Source organism: Sipha flava, unplaced genomic scaffold (genome assembly GCF_003268045.1).
Source record: "Sipha flava isolate LNK unplaced genomic scaffold, YSA_version1 48_pilon_pilon, whole genome shotgun sequence".
NCBI classification, from domain to species: Eukaryota; Metazoa; Arthropoda; class Insecta; order Hemiptera; family Aphididae; genus Sipha; species Sipha flava.
The window spans coordinates 658,307-679,174 of record NW_020273306.1 but is presented as its reverse complement, the minus strand read 5'-3'; the positions used below and the strand labels follow the sequence as shown (position 1 = coordinate 679,174).

At 34.0% G+C, this 20,868-nt stretch overlaps 2 protein-coding genes across 2 annotated transcripts in view; one reads left to right on the top strand and one right to left on the bottom strand.

Moving 5' to 3' along the window:
- Nucleotides 1–3,440: 3,440 nt before the first annotated feature.
- On the top strand, nt 3,441–15,662 carry LOC112690043 (clavesin-1-like). The gene is made up of 8 exons (XM_025563938.1): nt 3,441–3,710; nt 11,779–12,066; nt 12,478–12,637; nt 12,696–12,856; nt 12,946–13,040; nt 13,121–13,237; nt 13,316–13,409; nt 15,030–15,662. The coding sequence occupies exons 2-8, from the start codon at nt 11,892–11,894 to the stop codon at nt 15,182–15,184; spliced, it is 957 nt and encodes a 318-aa protein (XP_025419723.1). The 5' UTR covers nt 3,441–3,710; nt 11,779–11,891; the 3' UTR covers nt 15,185–15,662.
- The window catches only part of LOC112690042 (low-density lipoprotein receptor-related protein 2), a 63,028-nt gene continuing 57,625 nt past the window's right edge, over nt 15,466–20,868 (bottom strand). The window contains exons 35-47 of the mRNA XM_025563937.1: nt 20,478–20,769; nt 20,079–20,403; nt 19,719–20,008; nt 18,867–19,622; nt 18,530–18,790; nt 18,329–18,463; nt 17,710–18,231; nt 17,384–17,647; nt 17,166–17,318; nt 16,731–16,886; nt 16,378–16,627; nt 16,187–16,298; nt 15,466–16,124 (exon numbers count right to left, since the gene is read on the bottom strand). Coding sequence (XP_025419722.1) covers nt 15,822–16,124; nt 16,187–16,298; nt 16,378–16,627; nt 16,731–16,886; nt 17,166–17,318; nt 17,384–17,647; nt 17,710–18,231; nt 18,329–18,463; nt 18,530–18,790; nt 18,867–19,622; nt 19,719–20,008; nt 20,079–20,403; nt 20,478–20,769 — 3,819 coding nt within the window. The 3' untranslated portion in view covers nt 15,466–15,821. The remainder of the gene's footprint in view (nt 16,125–16,186; nt 16,299–16,377; nt 16,628–16,730; nt 16,887–17,165; nt 17,319–17,383; nt 17,648–17,709; nt 18,232–18,328; nt 18,464–18,529; nt 18,791–18,866; nt 19,623–19,718; nt 20,009–20,078; nt 20,404–20,477; nt 20,770–20,868) is intronic.

Genomic DNA, 20,868 nt, shown 5'->3' with positions numbered 1-20,868 from the left:
TGTGTGTGTGTGTGTGTGTGTGTGTGTGTGTGTGTGTGTGTGTGTGTATGTGTATGTGTATGTATTATTATTATGGAATACCAATATACATGCGTATATACTTCTCGAGAGACTAATAAACGCTAAGACAATAAATCAGATGCGCAATAATAATCATAATATTATAATAAACGTAACCGTATTGTACAGATGTCTTGTTTTTTGTATAAACATCGAACGCCCAACTATTGATGGCTTCGTATGAATATCGCAGCAGCTATTCTGTGTGTTACTTCATATCGGCGTGCTATTTTTTTAATTTCACATCAATAATGGCACACGTAACTTCATCGCAGTTCACAGATGACACACGTATTTATTTTTTCGAGTATTATCATTATAATGCATATACCTAACGGTGCGCTATATAGTGTTTACATAACGTGGGTTTCTATTACTCGTCTGTTTCGATTCCGTTACAAATATTAATATACACCAAAAAGCCGTAAAACCAACAGGAATCACAATGTTTTACCTACACTGGTATAAAATATAACATAAAATTCATAAGCTATTTCTTATAAATTTATTATATTATGATAATAATTCTATAGATGCGATTTTTCTAACTTTTTATCAGCTGATTTATCTGGAACGTAACTCGTAAATATGATATGGTCGGGCAAGTTTGTACAACATACGATCTAGGACATTTGGCCGTCGAAAAAATAAAAATAGTATTATATTATATCATGTAGGCACTATGTATTGTGTCATATAATTTATGTTTCTACGTCCAAATGTTCCTATTCGTATAATACGTTGCGAACCTACCGAAATTTACCCTGTTGAACTAGCATTAGCGTAATAATAATAATAACGGTAGCACACAGGAACACATCATGTCAGAGTTGTATAATCACAAAAGAAAATTCAAAGGCTTTCTAGAAGCTAAAAATTAACTATGGTTAACATGTACCTCAGAGGTTTTAATTTTTAATTTTTTTGTTTTAATTTTTACTAAAAATCTTTTCACAGATTACTAGGCTTCAATGAAATAACTTGGATGGAAGTCGAGGATTATCTTTATCTTAATATATATTTCATACATAAATTTTACACAACTAATTTAAATAATACAATATACAATATTTAAAGACAAAAAAAATAAAATGGGATACAAATTATATATGATATAGATACGTGAATACATAAATCACGCTTATTACTAGCGTCGTATTCATATATTAGATAGTGTGAAATTTTCTTTTTAGTAGTGGTAATTGCATATTTATTTAGTAGTAAATAAATATGCAAATTTAATCCCAACAATATTGAAAACATCTCGACAAGCAGTTTTTTTTTTCTTTGACCAGAGTTAAAAGTGTTTGTTTAGTACATACTTAGTATTAACATTATGGCTCAAAGGATACGATAATTTTTTTTTTTAAATTTACAAACTACTTATTTTAAAATATATTTTTTTAATATTCAAAATGTTATACTCTATAAACAAAGTCTCAGTTGGATATTTATAGTATTTTTTTGACAAGTTTGTAGTTGATTAAGAATATTATTATAGGTTTCACCTCATATTTTTATACCGTGTGTGATTTGAGATTCAATAAATGCTTAATAAGTTAATCTATTATTCTTAATAGGTAGAATATCGTAAATGTTTTGTAAACATTAAAATAAATCGATTTTTTCAGTTTATTACAGACCATTAGGATTTGATTTTTCCACTTAATATCATAGCATATTTCGATACCTAGATATTTAAATTGTCTTACAACATTGGACCTTTCCCCGGTTTAAAATCAAATTAATTTTTAAAGAGAATATTATTCGTTTCCAATTAGTTCATTAACTTCTTTTATATTATTACTTTTTCGAATGATTTTGCTATATTTGAAATTATAGAGGTTGGTCGAAAGTTAATGTACGATGTTGTGGGACCTTATTTAAGAGTTGGTGTGATTATGAAAACTTTGAAAACCTGAGGTATTTGATTTTGAGATATACATAAATTGAAAATGTGTCATAAAGGCTTACACAATATTTTATTAAGTTTTTTCAAAATATCAGATGAAATTTCGTCAAACCCAGGAGATGAACCATTTTTTAGTTTTATGAAAGCTTTTAAATCATCTGTAGTTATAATATCAAATTTTTTGTGTGTATATGAATTATTTAATTTAGATTGAGTAATGGGTGGAGTGATTACATACAAATCCGTTTTACTAAATATAATAATACGTATTTGACTGTCAACAACAATATTATAGTCCTGCGTTGGTCCCGTTATAGTACTCTATTCATTAGATTTTAGTGTATTACTTCGTCGAGATGCATAATTTACGTGTAACGGGAGATTATTGTTCTAGATTAGTTTTACTAAACCTCTAAAGTCTTTTTTTCTTAAAACTAATTCTTTTGATAAAAAAAAAAAAAACTGTATTATATAATATAACTACCGCTGTTTTTGTGTAAAACTTGAAGTTACCATATAAACTTGTTCAAAAATGTTTCCAAGTTTGCATAGTAATGTGTTCTGTCTCATAATCTTGTATTAAGCACGAAAGTAAATTTGTCAAATGAAAAAAATATTACTGAAAATTAAAGTAACTGAATAAACTTATTAGATTAAAAATGTAAATACTACATCCAAATATGGCAATATATAGGTACATACAAATAGTCATCAAGCGTTTCTATTGTATGTGTGCGTGTGCTCATTTACAATTATGCATATAACTCAACAAATAATACTTAGAGTAACGACATGTTTCATGGTGTAAAAATAAATGTGGCACGTTGAACGTTTTATTATTTAAAAGTTAACAATATTTGTTTTTTATTTAGTTCCTAAACGTTAGACGATTCAAAACTACACATACACATTTAATACTTATATCAATACACAAATATATACAGTGCTCAACTTGTGGGGTGACGCAAGGGGACGGGGTACCCCAACTAATTTTCAGAAATTTTAACGTCCCCTTACTATTACTATGTTATAGTTATAACACTTAATAAGTTTTGGGGACGCTCTTTTTTTTTAAAGTAAATACAGACCCCTTCTTCAATTTTATCAAGTTGAAAACTGTATATATATAATTATTGAATCATGTCGATATGTATAATGAAAATATAAATATATTTATTATATATATATATATATAATAAAATATGTATAATTTATACGTATTATAATACTACAAGTACATTAATATAATTTATTAACTGTTTATAATATGTAAGTTGTGATGTATTAACAAATATGTTTTACATAGACAATAGCCATCGTCGGCCTTGGCCAGTTCCTTCAGATGTTTAAAAATCTTCGGTGGTGACATACAATATATATATATACGGCACCTATGTATTAATATAAATACAACATAGTACCACTCACTCATTGAATTTCGTCCACAGAAGCTTTCTGCAACGAATGTAACATAGAGGTAATACTTTTATTTAACATTAATAGCGCAGTTGTAGTAAAAACACGAGTATCGGTAATAGTGTGGGACAACGTGTACCGCATCTTAGAAGTCGGAGCATACGGTGTCGTGCATTTTAGGAAGGGAACGCGTGCAGCCGTCGTCGGAAGGAAGGAGAAAGGGAGATAATCCTTTCCAGGTCGGTCGCGCGTCTCTTCGACGATACTTCTAAACCAGCAGCCGTCCAGTTCGGAATCACCGTCACTATACCGTCACGTCCAGGTAAATAAATCAAAAGGCAATTATATATTTATTTATTTTTATTAAAAGCTTTATTTTTTTTTACGATTTTTACTTTGACGATGTACAGTAAACGCGTCTGTTGCTCATTCGTAATAGCTTCTCGATTGTGTGTGGTTTACTGACCAATATCCGCGTCCTTCGAATTTACGTCGACTTAAACCCGTTGCATACTCATGTTAATTTAACACAATACTCACAGTTTAATCGTCTACTCCACACATTGTTGCGGCAACGGTGAGACGACGCGTGTCCGTCTTGCGTGCAACTTTTCACGCAAGTCGTTATCGCGCCGCAGCAGCATCGCGCACGCACATGCGGTTTCTCTCGGTAGGTACTTTGTTTTGTAATGGACACTGCATGTTTGCGTTAATTTCCGTTAGCCATTTAAACTTACCCATCTTCTAACCGAATCATGGCAGGAAACGGTGATGAAATCGATATTGAATCGTCGATTGGTGCAGTAAAAAACTATGCTGAACTATGGAATGTAGCTACTGAGACTTACCGCGAAAGGAATAAAAAAAAAATAAGGGAGTCTTGATAAAAATTTTTAAACGATGTGTAAAATATTCCTTTCGTGAGTCTTAGTCCCATAAACGGGTGTACCCAATATTGTCTTTTATTATTTTTCTTCTTTAAAACTTAGTTTTCGTAGACAAAGGTAAGTAAAAATTTGTCGTTTTCCTTTATAAATCTCCATTGTTACAGGCAGTGGCGTAGCTACCATAGGGCAATGTGGGGCAGTGTCCCGGGGCCCTGGAGCACAAAAGGCCTTGGAATTCTTGGACAATTCTGAGACTATACTTCCTTCAAATAATTGAAAATATTGATAAATATAATACATAAATTATACGTGGTAGTTTAATGAAAAACTTTCAGGGAAAAGAATGTACATAATTTAATAAAGAACAAGCATGAAAATAATAACAGTAAATGTAGAATATTGTGAAAACATTAATTATGGAATATTTAGAATAGTAATTATTAAATATTAAAATTAAATAGTACGTGGCAATTATTTATTCAAAATAAATTCTAGTTACGATCGAGTATTTAAGAATAGTAATAATTCACGCAATATGCAATTTTTTTTTTTAGTATTAAACTGGATTTCCTTTTTATTTTGTATAATTATTAATTATTTGTTAATTATTATCGTTTATCGTTTCATAGTAAGTATTCACATTTGAAAGAACAATATGACCTGTATATTTTGTATTTTTATATCAAATTAATATTAGAGAGGGGCTCAATTTTTTTTACTGCACCTTTTCTACCTAGCTACGCCACTGGTCACAGACCCATCGCATAGTGAATCCTAAAGTCGCTAAAGTCGAAATATATACCGTTCGCGTCATTCCACGCCACGTGTGCATTGAATTCTACGGCGCCGCTGCGTTAAAATAACGCAAGTGTGTATCGGGCCGTTAACTTCGTCGTGATAGAAATATATAGGTCGACGTGGGCGATATAATAATGCTTGTGTAGAAAAGTGCGATTTCCGAAACGAGGTGGAGGCCGTCGTCTATTTCGTGTACTTGGACCATAAAAATAAATTCTCTTTCACGCGCGCGCAAACACGATAAATAGTGCGAGGGGAAAAGATATGGAAACGGTCACAAGGTTGTTCGGGTATAAAAAGCAGATTATGTTCGAATCGACGGGCGATTTCGACTGTCGTAGGAGCTGCGAGCCCGATCGACGACTATGGAAATCATTCCACGACGTTTCCACCCGATTGGGTTTGGATCAAAAGCTGCGACCGTTCGTTTAGAGGCACACGCTCGTGAATCGCAAGTAGTATACTGGGATTGGGAGGGGGAGGGATTCTTTTAGGCCAGAGATTCTCAGCTGTTGGTACGCTAAAAAACAACTGGTGGTACATGGAAAACCGCATGATAAGATGGACATTTGATCGAATTCTTCTTCTTCTCCCTCGTCGTTCTCCCTAACTACTTAGGCTCGGGTTTATTTGATCGAATTAGTATTTCAATATATTATTGATTATAGCGATAAGGCAAACTTAAAATTATTTCTTGTAATATTATTGGTTCGCGACTGATCCATAATCGGTATGCGAAAAAATCTTAGTAAAATTTGATATAGATTAGGATATAAATATATAATATATAGAAATAAAAGTTATGCGCGATTATGTTTTGCGTACACTTAAGACCGAGTCACTAGACGCAAATATTGCAAAATCTATGTGACTTTGACGATTTTTATCTCGTGCTAAATTAATTTCTTATAATCATATTACCAATTATTTATCTAACCTATTATTTATTGCACATGACGTGATAAGGGATACTTAATGGTGTTTTGTTACTTTTTATTATCATCGGTCGCTGCGCGATCGTTACATTTCGCTCTCTCTATCTCAAGAATGTCTCAAGAAGAACGAGATTATGTTAAACATTATTATCAAGTGATAATGAAATATTATTTTTATTTAAATGCCTCACGTGACGCTTTCCACTCGAATGCAAGCCCACACTGATACTTACTGCATACGTTGTAGATTGATAACGAGCGCAAGCCATAATTACTATCATAATAAATAATAATATTACAATGCATCTCGGGGCTTGGCCCACGTGTGCCTGGAGTCGGAGTTTTATTGTTCGGCGGGGAAAGCGCAATTGCCAATTTAGACCATTATTTGAATTCGTTTAATTATTATTTCCTACTGCGTCGACGAAAATAATTATATTCTTGTTGTTGAGACACACGTACACTGTAACTGAAGATATTGTGAAACAACAAGTTAATGGTCATTCAATATATATTCGATCCGTGTGTGTAACTTATACTACCAATATGTATCGTTTCTTCAACCCATAATTTCATCGAAAGCATTGCGATAATTCGATTAGAAACGATCATTTTTATTACGACAGAATTTTATGTTCACCAATCCATGGTGAGCGATTCGGAATAAATCTTAAATTCAATTATATTCCACTTCTCGAAATTATTATGGCAATGAGCGCAGTGAAGCTTTTTTGCATTTCCTACGGAGGGTTCGGAATTCCCAAAGCATTATTTGAACAGTTGACCACTCCGGTTATTCGAACAAACCCGTTTTCATCGAATCCCCTGACGCACTCGGTTGTGTACGTGCGTGGTCTATAATACGCCCGATCCAGGAAACCATCGCCTATAGTTTCAACAAAACCGACGGCGCTGAATATTCTATTGTACAAGTTATGTGTGTATAAGCAATGTTTATAACACACCCGGTGCACACACGATACGTGTTCCAGCGGAATTATGCATTTTTTTGTTTATCTCATGAATGCGCATGCGTGCGCCGGTCGGTTTCATTTAGAATAAAAATTGAATTTTTCACTCTAACTGTGGGCGCGTTACATCACACGTATATACGGCGACCGAGTACGTTTTCGGTGTGCGTTCTCAGTAGGTACACGCCCGCTCCAGCATGGTTAAAACCGGTTTGCCGTTATGCAATCTCACCGAGTTCACCGTCGCTTTCGTTTTATTTTGACGTTATAATTTTATTTTATTTTTAACTTCTCACTGTCCATGCACATCATATGCCATCAGCGACGACGTTTAAGTCTCCAACGTCACGTCCTCGGAATACCTTTTCCGCTATCAAGGAAGATCATGGTAGAACAACGGTTTTCAACTTGAGGGTAATTACTCCTCAAGGGGTAACACAGATAACACACATTTTTATTTTATGTATCTTATACCTATTATTATAACAATTATCATTAATTTATTACTAGGGAACGGATTTTAATTTAAATAAATATTTTTATGTAATAATAGCATCGGAAAGTTTTTGATATATGTATACGTTTCATTTAATTTCAAGTAATCTGATGCTAATTTTATTTTAAATATTTTTAAATATTTTAGAATAATTAAATTTTTTAAATAATAAATACATAAACTATGTAATATTGTAGAATTTCCGTGTATTTTTTAATTATTTTACAAATAAATATACGTATTCTGTATTATTGAAGAATTTCCATTTTTATTTTAGTATTTTGCGATACGATTAGGTTTCTGTACTGTACACCTTTGACATCAAACGACAACGATTCGATATCTTATCTAGTTATTTAAGTAGTAGGTAGTAATTTCAGTATATGAGTATATGCGTTCACTTTTCGATCAGTATTCGTATGAGCGTTATTCGATCACGTTATTTTTGTATTGAGTCCGTGTGTGTAGTTTGTATAATATAATATTGTTAACTATTTAAATATGCCCAAAGTAGCTCGCACAAAAAGGTCAAAAATTAGTATTTATTTGGAAGAATTTCCGAATGAAACTTGTAGGAGTGATGGACAAGTTTTATACTGTCAGTCTTGTGATAAATCAGTATCTATCGACCAACGTGGTCAAGTTATTCAGCGCATCAATACCAGTAAACATAGAGGCAATAAAGACAGAAAGCTTATATTTCAACAAAATTGTATTTCTACATCATCCGCATCTACCAATAGTAAGTCAGTTTTTAATGATGATTTGTATCGTGCACTAATACGTTCAGACATTCCTCTTTTTAAATTGAAAAATGTTGCATTTAAAAATTTTATGGAAAAATATACTGGTCATAAAATTCCCGAGGAGAGTACACTTAGAAAAAATTATGTTAGTGGGGTGTATGAAGAAACTATTTCGAAAATTCAAAATATCATTGGAGATGGCCCTATTTGGGTTAGAGTAGATGAAACAACAGACGCCGACGTTCGATATATCGCAAATGTTATTGTAGGAAAATTGAGCACTGAACCATCTAAACCATTTTTATTGTGCTGTGAAGAATTAGATAAATGCAACCACAAAACTATATGTCAATTATTTAATAATGCAATGGGTGTTTTGTGGCCGAATGGTGTAATACACAATAATGTACTTTTACTTTTAACGGACGCCGCGCCGTATATGTGTAAGGCGGGAAAAGTGTTGGACACATTTTATCCAAGAATAATACATTTAACTTGTCTAGTACATGGTTTTCATCGTATAGCTGAAACAATTAGATTTCAATTTTCAGAAGTTGATTCGTTGATTTCCAACGTAAAAAAAATATTTTTAAAAGCGCCAAGTCGTATACAAACATTTAAAGATTTGTACCCGGATTTAATTCTACCTTCCGAACCTATTATAACTCGATGGGGTACGTGGTTATCAGCTGTATTATATTATTCAAATAACTTTGAAAAGATTAGAAACGTAGTCGTAAATTTAGATCCCGAAGCTGCAATGGCAATAAAAAAAACTGTTGAGCTCATAGACAGTAAAAATTTGCAAAACAATTTAGCATTTATTTCGACTAATTTTGGATTTTTGGTTGATACTATTTCAAAATTAGAAACTTCTAAAATGCCACTAACGGAGAGCTTAGAAATAGTTGATAAGGCCATAAAGCAATTAGAACGGGTTCCTGGAGAAATTGGAGTTTTGACCAATTCAAAATTAAAAAATGTATTGGAAAAAAACACAGGTTTTAATACTGTAATGTCAATAAGATACATACTATTAAACAAAACTTCAAATAACAATTATTCAGAAATTGAATACACTCCAAAAGAAATAATGTGTATGAAATATGCACCTGTCACATCCGTTGATGTGGAGAGGTCATTCAGCCGTTACAAAGCAATGTTAAGACCGAACCGCCGCCACTTTACATTTGAAAATTTCAAGCTATATGTTGTTTCTAACTGTTTCCCACATGAAGACTATGATGATTCAGAATAGATTTTTAATTTTTTTATATTTTTTAATTAATTATTTAATAATTCTATGTTATTTTCAATTTAAATATCTAAATATTATACATTTATAAATAAATATTTATTAAGTAATAAACAAATATATATTTAAATATTTTTAATTTTATACTAAATTAAAATCCGTTCCCTATTTATTACCTTTGATTAATATTATGTATTTGTTATTATAATATTTGTTATATCGATTATTGGCGATTGTCTACTAAACACTCCATGTACATATGTAAATTAAAATATAATGTTTTTTTACGAAATACGTATGTTTAGAAATTATAACCGTTTAATGAATCTGTCTAATGGAACTGCAATGAACGATAACCTGATGATGGCTGTACATTAATCCTGGCACATGCACTTTTTTTGTAGGGTTATTAGCTAATATTTAACCCGATGTACAAATAATCTTAATAGGTTAGGAACCACCGCGGTAGAGAAACGGATTTCTCAAAAACATGGATAATCAAACGAAAACCAACAATTTACGGTCATAATATTTTATGCTGGCACTTCGCGTTCGTTTTCGTTGCTTTTTAATTTTTAATTTTTTTCACTCTTGTACGCCGCAATCGGAAGAATGAATTATTATTATCGTCAGGCTGGTGAAAGTATTTGCACTGATGTAACAATATGTAATAATAATGTACTACACATTGTGTGTAACTAATGTTCGTGGTTTTCCGTTTTTCACTTTCAAAAAAAAAAAAAAAAACCGTCTGAGATTTTCCGCTTTCGGTCAATACTTTTAACTGTAAAAAAGAATATAAATTACTAGGCCTTATATTCGGATTCGATTAAGTGTATTATTTACTCACTAAAAATACTCTACCGCAGAGTAGATATACCGCGGATGTCGAGCGTGAACGTTTCGGTCGTTTATTTACATATTAAGAGATTTAATATAAACGACCATGGGAGTCCTTTAAACTACATATTGTTCTACAAAATGAACGAATGAAGGGCTAATCACGACAGTCGTAGAATTTATAAAAAACCACATGCACATGAAGACCTTGAAGGCTGTTGCGCTCATCTTAAATTCTGTCGCATATTTTCTATAGAACGCGTTTTGAATTCGAAACGTATAACAAAATATATATACCTATATATCTCTATTTTTAGTTCATAGTTCTAATAACTCTAAATTGTTTCTGGCAAATGTTACTTTCATAACGAACTCAACTATTATTACATTATAATGTATATACAATCATAATTCGAATAATGAATTTGACTTCAAATAACGACATCGTAATACATGCACGAATAATCTAATTTCTAAAGCACGGTTGTAAATATGGATAGCGGAGGTTTTATTTCAATCAAATAATTTTGAATTATTAATGATTTATTACGTCTTAGAATTTCATGTTTTCCTTTGTATTTTTTGGCATTCTTTGAATAAATAAATTATTCCATGAACACGCTTTATCGATTTACGTCCACACGAAATTATTTCACATCACACTTGGGAAATGGTTACGTCGAGAATCAATCGGTGGTCGCGTTTTATCGTTTCGAAAAAAAAAAATGTAAATAAAATTATTATATGGTAACCAGTCGTACAAGTGTGTTGTGCAATCGTAGGGTAATCCTTCCGGATCAGGAAGTAAACGACAGCTGGCGTTCATAGGTGTAGCAAGCTGTAAATATATAATAGTATTAATATGAACCCAAGTCGATTACGTGGGTCGACTAGTCGTTCCCGTTCGGTTTCGTTGCCGATTACGGCGGAAGGGTGAAGTGAGAATGTTCGGTACGTTTAAAACTGTAAAAGTGCGTCCGGTTCTACAGGTAGGAGCCGCACGTAGTCATATACGTTTTACATTTAAGCCAGTTCATAACGATATGAGTCACGTGCCAAAATCAACAATATCGTTGTATTTTATATTCATATACTATGCACATTTTATACGCTTTTTAGTAGAAATTACCTCTGTTGACAGACTCTATTATCGGGGGATTGAAAACCACCAATCATAGAGGAGCGTCGTTCGCTGTAGGTGTAAAGAATTATATTTATCCTTACCCGACTTGGTCGTGATGCGGTCACGATCGGAGTTTTCTGCGTTCTCGGGCAACTACTAAATCTTGTACAAATCTTACCCGTCCTGCACATCCTGTTCCACTCGTCTGCGTAACAATGCCTACAAAACATTGCATTTTATCCATCGCACCCTATCGCTTTTCGATATTTTCGCATTATGCGTACTATTGTTATAACACATTGTGTAACGACGAATATTACAACGGATCGTATGTCACAGTGATTACCGGACGAGTCGGCCAACTTGTATCGGCAGTCTCAACCAGCCGTCCCCGGAGCCGACTACTCAGAGCCTTCTACCAAGCTGCTGTAGTGCCACTACTGGTGATCGCGATGGGCGTGGGCTACGACAGTGACGAGAACACCGTGGAAGAATGTCCGCTGGCCGACGATCTGCGGCTGGTTGCCAAACAGGAGCTGCGCGAGGATGATATAATCAGGACGCACTCGCTACGAGCCATGAGAAACTGGATCAGGAAACACCCGGACATCGTAAACTGCCGTACAGGTAACAGCCATCGCACGCCTACGACCCTTCACCCTCCTATCAACAAAATGGCATGTACCACGATGTAATTTTACTCGAGTGAAATGAGAAATTTCGAGAAGTCAGATATAATAGTTTGTCGTGAATTAAAATGTCTCGTACGCGTTGACATGTTGAATGTTATCGTATACTTTTCTTCGCTCAGTAGGTTATGCAATCTTTTGTCGGAAAACGTTCTAACGCCGTACGGCGCTAAAACTATTTCACAGTACTTATATCTTGCTAAACGTTTGACTGGTGCACTTTCAAAACGTCCAATGATGATATTATTATCATTGGTATGTGATATTGAAATCGATCAAAAATATCAAACATACTTACGTCCTGATGCAACTTAAAAATAAGTTAATCAGTTAAATATCTCTTATACAGATGCACCTTTCCTTTTGCGATTTTTGAGAACAAAAAAATTCAGCGTCCCAATGGCGCAAGACATGCTGGAACGATACTTGGTAATCAGACAACTGTATCCGCAATGGTTCTCCAAACTAGACGTCGACGACCCGGTCATATCCGACATACTAGACAGCGGGTAAGTCGGGTGATTTTGGTCACCATAAGCAGTGGTTATAACCGCGATGCGTGTTTAGGTACCTGGTCCCGTTGCCCGGCCGAGACGAGTTTGGCAGATGCGTGATGTTCTCGTGCGCCGGCCGATTCGACCCGTACAAGTACACGTCAGCGGACATGGCACGCGTGCACGCACTGATCGGTGAGAGTCTGATGGACGATCCCGAAAACCAGATCAAAGGTAATGCACAACGTTGAGAGGTTTTCGCTTCGGCACTTTGGTCTTGTTTTGACCCATCGATTTTTTTTTTTTTATGTCTCCGCGAACAGGTTACAGTTATGTGAACGACGAGTCCGGCTTACTGATGGGACACATGACGCTGTGGTCCTTTTCCGACATAAAACGTATCATCCGATGTTTGCAAGTAAGTCTAGTGTCGATTACGAGTGCCCCAGTGAAAAATAAGTAAGCTTTGCGCACTGCAGGTTTTCGTTTTTCTTTCAGAGTTCGACCCCGATGAGACATAAATCAACTTACTTCATAAACGTTCCGAATTTCGCTGATAAATTCTTCACAGCCACAGTATCATTTTTGAACACCAAGCTCAAGAGCAGAGTAAAAGTAATGCATACTTTCATCCTTATCGCTTTTCGCGCCACCAATCTATTAACTTACTGTCATATTATTCAATTGTTTCAGTTCTTCACTGGTCAAAAAGACATACAGAAATTCATCGACCCGAAATATCTCCCAAAGGAATACGGAGGCGAAATACCGCTGGACACGATGATAGGTTTGTTATAGATGTTGTTGAATAAATTAACGGTTATTTCCCGGTATGCTGACATCCGTTTTTAGATTATTAAATTGCATTTATATACTCCTTGTTCACTCGTTTTCTATTAATCCTATGAATATAATTTATCCGCTCAAGCAAGTCTTGATTTTTTAGAATTAATTTTGAACTACTCCATAATGATGAAAAAAAGTTTTTGAAATTATAATTTTAAAAAAGTTTTGCAACAATACTCGAGCATTAATACACTATCACAAACTTAATCATAACTATTATTATTACTTTATTATCATAATTTATTAATCATATTAACCTTTTTGGTTATTTGCAATATATTTACAGTATATTGGTACATGACGTTTATGTTAATAATTCTTTCAACAATCAATGTCGTATTCTGATGATAAAAACTTTTAGTCATGTTAGACTTTGATCGGAGATATGTTATTACATAAAAGTATTCCATTTAACATGATAGGTCATGATATTTTTATTTTGTCAGCAAACTTGGTATAAACCGGACGTCACACCAGCATATGTCTTATGAACGTAATCTAACATCGCGAATATGGGTTCATCAGTTTAAATGTTGTGTTGTTTTATCTTCAATATTATTAAACTAACCGAATTTAAACATAGAGTGAAGTTGTTTTGTTGTTCGATTATTAATTTTCAAACTAACTTCTTATTTTTAATTGAAATATTTCAAATAGTCTTAACTTTCTTAAAAATTAAAATATCGTAAATAACCGACCAACTAAACTCAAATAATGTTCTTTCGTTTATGTTTAAAAATAATTTACAATTACAGTTAATTGAAGGTTTACTCTGATATATTAGCCAATAACATAACATTTGAACTAATGAATGCGAATGGTGGAGCCCACTTGCGCCAATCACACCCTTTTTATAGCCCGAAATAATATTAATAAAAAGCGGACAACGTTGCCAAATTGAATTATTGGATATTTGTATAGTATTATTTACCAATTTAACTATTTTTAATTATTTATGTTACATCCTTATCGGTATTATCGAATATCAATCCATTTTATCTTAATTGTGGTTCATGACAATTCTCTCTGTGAACCTTGCGAAGAAGCTATATAGTATCTACTATTTATTTTGCAGTATTACACTTAAAATTAAATTTAAATGGATTTTAAAATAACATATACTACTAAGAACTATGAATTTTTAATTCTTCGTAGCTTTAAATTCTACTTCAGTAGAAATTTGGTTTCGGGAGTTATAAGTTTGAACAACCATAATATTAAATAGTAACTTTGTATGCGAAATGGACGAATATGGGGTATAAATCGACATGCAGTACCTTATGTTTCGGGCGCTACTGTCCACATCCCTCGGGGCGCAAACGCGAATTTACTGTAGTACGTTTATAAGAAAGACAGAACATATACGAGTGTAGGCGTCTACTTCATAGAATAAAGAACTTGGATTGTATTTTATATCACTCATTATCTATGATGTTAAGTAAAACCCCGCTAGGTTTCAAAAACCGTTTTGTTGAAACCATTTAAACATTTGATTCATACCTTCCACATAAGAATATTATAACACAATGATTACGAAGATTTTTATTTTTTATTTTTACAGCTGAATTAAAAAAGAAACTCCGTGCTAAACGTGAAATGCTATTAGCTTTAGATGACATGAAAATCAACGTAAATGGCAAAGGGAAGATAATCAGTGAATTTGATGACATGCAAAAAGAACTAACTGGGTCTTTTAGAAAATTAGAAGTTGATTGATTGAGTTAAATTAATTATTATATTGTTAAAATAATATTATTGTATCCATTACCATCATTCATATAGATTTTATTTGTTTTGTAATGTTTATTTTTTATTTTTTTTTTTTTTTTTTAATAAAGAACAATATGGTTTCAACAAATTGCATAAAATTTTATTGTCTTATGTTTGCCGTTAAATTACACATGTTGTCACTAGCAGTAATTAAAAAAATGTACATAAACAAAAATATATAGTAATTTAAATATTATAATACACTTAACAAAAATATTATGCTTTAAAGTATGATATATAATCGATATCACAAGTTCAAACGATTAACGCGTTTTGGTCATGGTGTAAACAAAATAATGCTTATGTTTTTTTATACACTTACACCATGGTATTGGTCAGTCGCTACCAGTAAGACAAAAACTAAAAGTAAAACAAATACGATGTTACATACTGGCAAACATGAAAATATTTTACAAAAAAAAAATTAATATAAACTTATTAAAATGCTATTTTGTTTAAAAACTCTCGTATTATTTTTCAGATGGGAGGAGAGGGTTCAAATTTAATAAATTATTACACGCACCAGGTATATTCTTCTTTGAGGGAAGGGAAAATTGTATTGCGTTCTAATTATAACATATTCTCAGTCGTCAGTTTCTTCGACCAACATCTGTGTGTCTTTGCCCGTGTCCGTTGTGGCCGGCTCGAGTTCTCTGTGCCTCCTTTGTATCTGCGGCGAGGCTTTTTGTATAATGCTGGACGGCGCGAGAATGGCGGACGCGGGTTCTTGGACTAAACCCTTAGTCTTGGTAACATCCAAAGGCACTTCGTATATACCGTTGCCGGCATCTGATTCCATATTTCCAAGAGCATCGTACATGGGATTGCTGAAGTCACGATTCTTTCCGCTTATGTCTGTCATGTTGTACTCAACGTCCAATGGTTCCTGTAAACATTAATAGACTGTTATCACTGAATAATAGATTAACGTTTCGCTTAATTATTTACCCCTTGTCCTGGTCCGTTGTTAAACGCATTGGGGCCGAATTCTACGTTGGTTCCTTGTCTAAACGAAACGCTTTGCGAATTCGTCAAGCTACCAAGCACGGCTCCTTTACCACTGTGATTAAATAGAAAAAAAATCAATCAATAAAAACTATCATATTAATTAAATAATTAAATTATTAAACAATAATTACAATGGTCTTTTGCGAATAAAAACGAAAATTGCACCAGCGACCAAGAGTAATAATAATCCAGTCAATGGAATTATAAGCATAGAACTAAAGATGCCCATTCTTCTGATTCGTTTCGACGTGATATCACAAACGTGACCGCTAAAATCAGGTTGACATAAGCAACTGAGCTCAGCCCCATCAGCTTCTTCAACGCAAATACCTCCATTTTGACAGGGACAAATTTGTGGCGCTGATTTCGGTGGTTCTTCGGCTGTAATAGAAAAAATACCACCGTTAATTTTTTGCCAAATGACATTGCCAGGTGGATAAAAACATAAAAACCGTGTAATATTTATACATTCATAGTTAATTACCTGCGTCACATATCTTTTCACTGGCACCTTGCTGAACATGCGTATGATCTGGGCATGCACAATATACACCTCCAGGTACCAACAGACATAGATGTGAACATCCAGCAGATTGGCACTTATTTAGTGTCGTATAGTTGTATCTCTGTCGATGGTAAACTAAAACAAATAAAAATAAATTTTGTTAATCAGGAAAAAATAGTAATTTCAATAAAACTCAAAGCATTCTATTGTGTCCATCATAAGAAATGTACCGAGAATTAAATTATGATAAAACAAGTTATGAAGAATTGAAACCTACGAATGATTGGTCAACAGTTATTACATAGACGCGCAAACCCAAAATAGTCATAAATTTATCAGATTTGTTCTCAGTAAGTTTCTATTTGTACATGTGTGGAACTGCCGAGGAGAAAAACTCGATCACGTTCAACTAACCTTTGACACCAGCTGGATTTACTAAGTCCTTAGCGATAGTAACCGGGACGCCACGACCGAATTTATCTTGTTTTATTAATTCGCCAGTTTCTCTTGATAACCAATACAGTTGGTTTTCAAATAGATCCAATGATATAGGATGGTGCAAACGGTCTATAATATTACACACAGAGTTAAAACAAAATTTATACACTATTTTACATTTAATTGGTACTGACCTCCACGAATCACAACCACTCTGTTCTTTTGGTCATACTTAATGGATTCGATAACGTTAAGTTTAGTGTCCACCCAATATAATGCATGGTCCATAGCTGTGTCAACTGTTAATCCTGTTGGGAAGTGCAATCTAGTAGTGACCAATGGTGCTCGCCTGGAACCGTCCATCCAAGACATTTCAATTTTTGGGTTTTCTCCGACATCTGCCCAGAACATTTTACCCATTTCGGGATCTAAAACTAAGGATGAAGGAATATCCAGTCCTAGAATAAAAAAAAAATATATTTAGTTATAAAACAACAATTCGTATAAAATGCATACACACCGCTACTAATTATCGTTCTTTTGTATCTTCCATCTTGTTTAGCTACCATTATTCGACCCGCCGGTTTGTCTTCTTTCGATTGATCAATCTCAGCCCAATAAATATTATCACCCATCCAATCTATAGCGACAGCTACAGGTTTAAATGGTCCTTTGATATCCAAGTCTTGCGGATATCCTACTTTAACCTGTCCTTTTTGAGCATCCACCATATAAGAACGTTTGATTGATTGATCATACGAATCGGCCCAATAAATTATCTCAGACTTTGGATCAAAGTCAATAGCTTGTATCCGTTTTTCGTTGCTCAAAATTGACATATGTCTTCTTTCATTCATTTCGTATCCACGTAACTCGGGACCATTCGTGTAAACTATAGTAAGTTTTGGATCCATAGCTTTGCAAACCCCACTAAACAAGTCACTCAAAATGAAACCCTCTCGACAAGAGCAAGCGTATGATCCGTTTATATTCAAACAGTCTTGAGAACAATGATGAAGTCCTAGTGCACATTCGTCCAAATCTACAAAATTATAAAATATTATGAAGTATTAGATTGAGTTTAATATGTAATTTGTATAATTACTAGTACAAGATTTTGTACACATAATTTAACTTACCTTCACATTTTTTACTATCCTCACCGATCTTGTACCCAGCATAGCAAGCACAGCTAAAACCTTTACCTGATGTTACATTTAAGCAGTAATGTTCACAACCTCCTTTATTAGACTCCAAACATGTACCAAAGTAATCTATAATGAAACGATATAACATGTGTTAAAAACAAACCAATTTATAATCCTGAAATATTTCCTTACGGCATCCTTTTTCATCGGATAGATCTTCGCAGTCATATTGAAGATTACACAGTTTTGATTTGTTTACACATTCACGATTAGCACAAGTAAATTCAGTGTAATGATCGCATTGTCTGATATTATGCATCATACCGCAAACACTTAGATCATTTTCGTCAGAACCATCTCCACAGTTGTCAACACCATCACAACGTTGATACATTGGAATACAGTGTTTGTTGTCACAAGAAAAACGATTGTCAAGGGTACAACTCATGTTAGCTGTGAAAATAATTATTTTTAGAATGATAATTACAAACAAGAGTATTTAAAACAAAAATAATTCCATTCAACTTACAGCAAAGTTCTGGTGCTTCGTCGGACCCATCACCACAATCGTCTTCGCCATCACAAATTTCAGAATTGAATACACATAACTTGGTAGTTTTGCATTCAAATTTAGATTTGGGGCAGTACCGACCTTCAGGATATCTCGGAGGACAGCCAACTTCGTCACTGAAGTCTCTGCAGTCCCTGTCGCCATCGCAACGGAAATACGATGCGATGCAATGACCACTCTTGCATTGGAAAGTACCATTTTTACATTGGAATCCTCCACAGTTGAGTTCGTCCGAATTGTCTCCACAGTCGTCATCGTGATCACATCTCCACTGGCCCGGAATGCATTTTCCATTAGAACATTGGAATTCAGATTCCGAACACTGTCGGTATACTCCTTTGCATAGCTCTTCAGACTCATCTGAATTGTCCCCACAATCGTTTTCAAAATCACACAGCCATCTTTTTGGTATACATCTATTGTTCTTGCATTTAGATTCTGCAGGTTGACATTTTGGACAATTTTCAGGCAACTCGTCCGAACCGTCACGGCAATCGTCTTTACCATCACAGAATAACCATTTAGGTATACACCGATAATTGGTTCTTCCTGGACATCTTTGCCAACCAGTTGTACAGTTCCGCTGTCGACACATGTAAGCGGGTTCATCTGAGTCGTCACCACAATCGTTATCAAAATCACAGACCCAAAGTTTTGGTATACAGCGACCATTCTTACAAGAGAATTCGGTTTTCGAATCACATGGTCTGTTATCTAAAATATTAAAAGTAAAATTAAATATCAATACATGAACACATTAAGTATATTAAGTATATTAAACTTATAATATTTATTTTTTCAAAATCTTACGGCACATTGTTGGATCTTCATCACTTCCATCTTTACAGTCGGGCTCACCATCGCATTTCCACGAATCTAAAATACACCGACCATTCGAACGACATTTAAACTCTATATCTGGGCACGGTAGCGTACAGTTTTTCTCGTCTGAACCATCTCCACAATCATCAACGCCATCACAAATAGTAGCTGATGGTGTACAGTTGCGATTTTCACATTGAAAAGCTCCACCACGGCAATATCTCGTGGCACATTGTTGCTCATCCGTTCCATCGGCACAGTCTCTTTCGCCGTCACATCTAAAATAGTTAATTTAAATAATATTTTTACTTTTATTACTTCATGGATGAAAAGCTATTTTCTACACACTTCCAAAACCAAGGAATACATTTTTGATCATTTTCTTTGCATTCGTGCTGTCCTACAGTACAATTTGCTATACAAGTCTTATTGTCACGTGGGTCCATATAAAATTGATTGGGGCAAGCACAAGTAAAGGATACTGGACTTTTAGTATCCGAGTAGCCGTCTGGAGCTGAGTCTACTCCGGGAACAGGCCGTAAGAGACACAAATGAGAACAGCCACCGTTATCATCGCCACATGGATTTGCAAACGGTATTTGCCGTAAAGGATGGTAAATATTTAAATCATATGGACGATGTGTTGTATTCCTTAATACTTTGTAATTTTGTCCTGAAAAACGAATTATATCAATGGTATAAATTATTTTAATCGGTAAATTACGATTATCGAGTATTATAATTTACCTGTAAATTTATTCGATTTCACTATTGCTTTCAAATTCCAATCAGTCCAAAATAATTCATCGTCGAATAGCGTAAGTGCAAATACATGCGGTACGCGGTCTCCTGACAATACGATATGCTTGAATTTACCTTCTAAATCAGCAGAAGCTATGTAATCCAAATGAGCGTCGGCCCAATAAATACGTTCAGTAAAGTAATCAATAGTCAGAGCATTTGGCCAAGCGATGTCGTTCTCGTGTGTTAATATTTGAGTAAAGTTGCTTCCATCCATACCAATTTTTCCGATGTAGGCCTATGAAGTTAATATTTAAAAATAAACAAATGTATTAAAAAGACAATTATTTGATTATATAATGCAAAATATTATACAAGTTCAAACGACTAAGAAATT

Excerpts from the sequence above, each read along its gene's own strand:
- LOC112690043 (XM_025563938.1), top strand. The coding sequence starts at position 11,892 with ATGGGCGTGGGCTACGACAGTGACGAGAACACCGTGGAAGAATGTCCG. Across the intron at positions 12,067-12,477 it reads CATCGTAAACTGCCGTACAG|ATGCACCTTTCCTTTTGCGA; the intron begins GTAACAGCCATC and ends TCTCTTATACAG. Across the intron at positions 13,238-13,315 it reads AGCTCAAGAGCAGAGTAAAA|TTCTTCACTGGTCAAAAAGA; the intron begins GTAATGCATACT and ends CAATTGTTTCAG.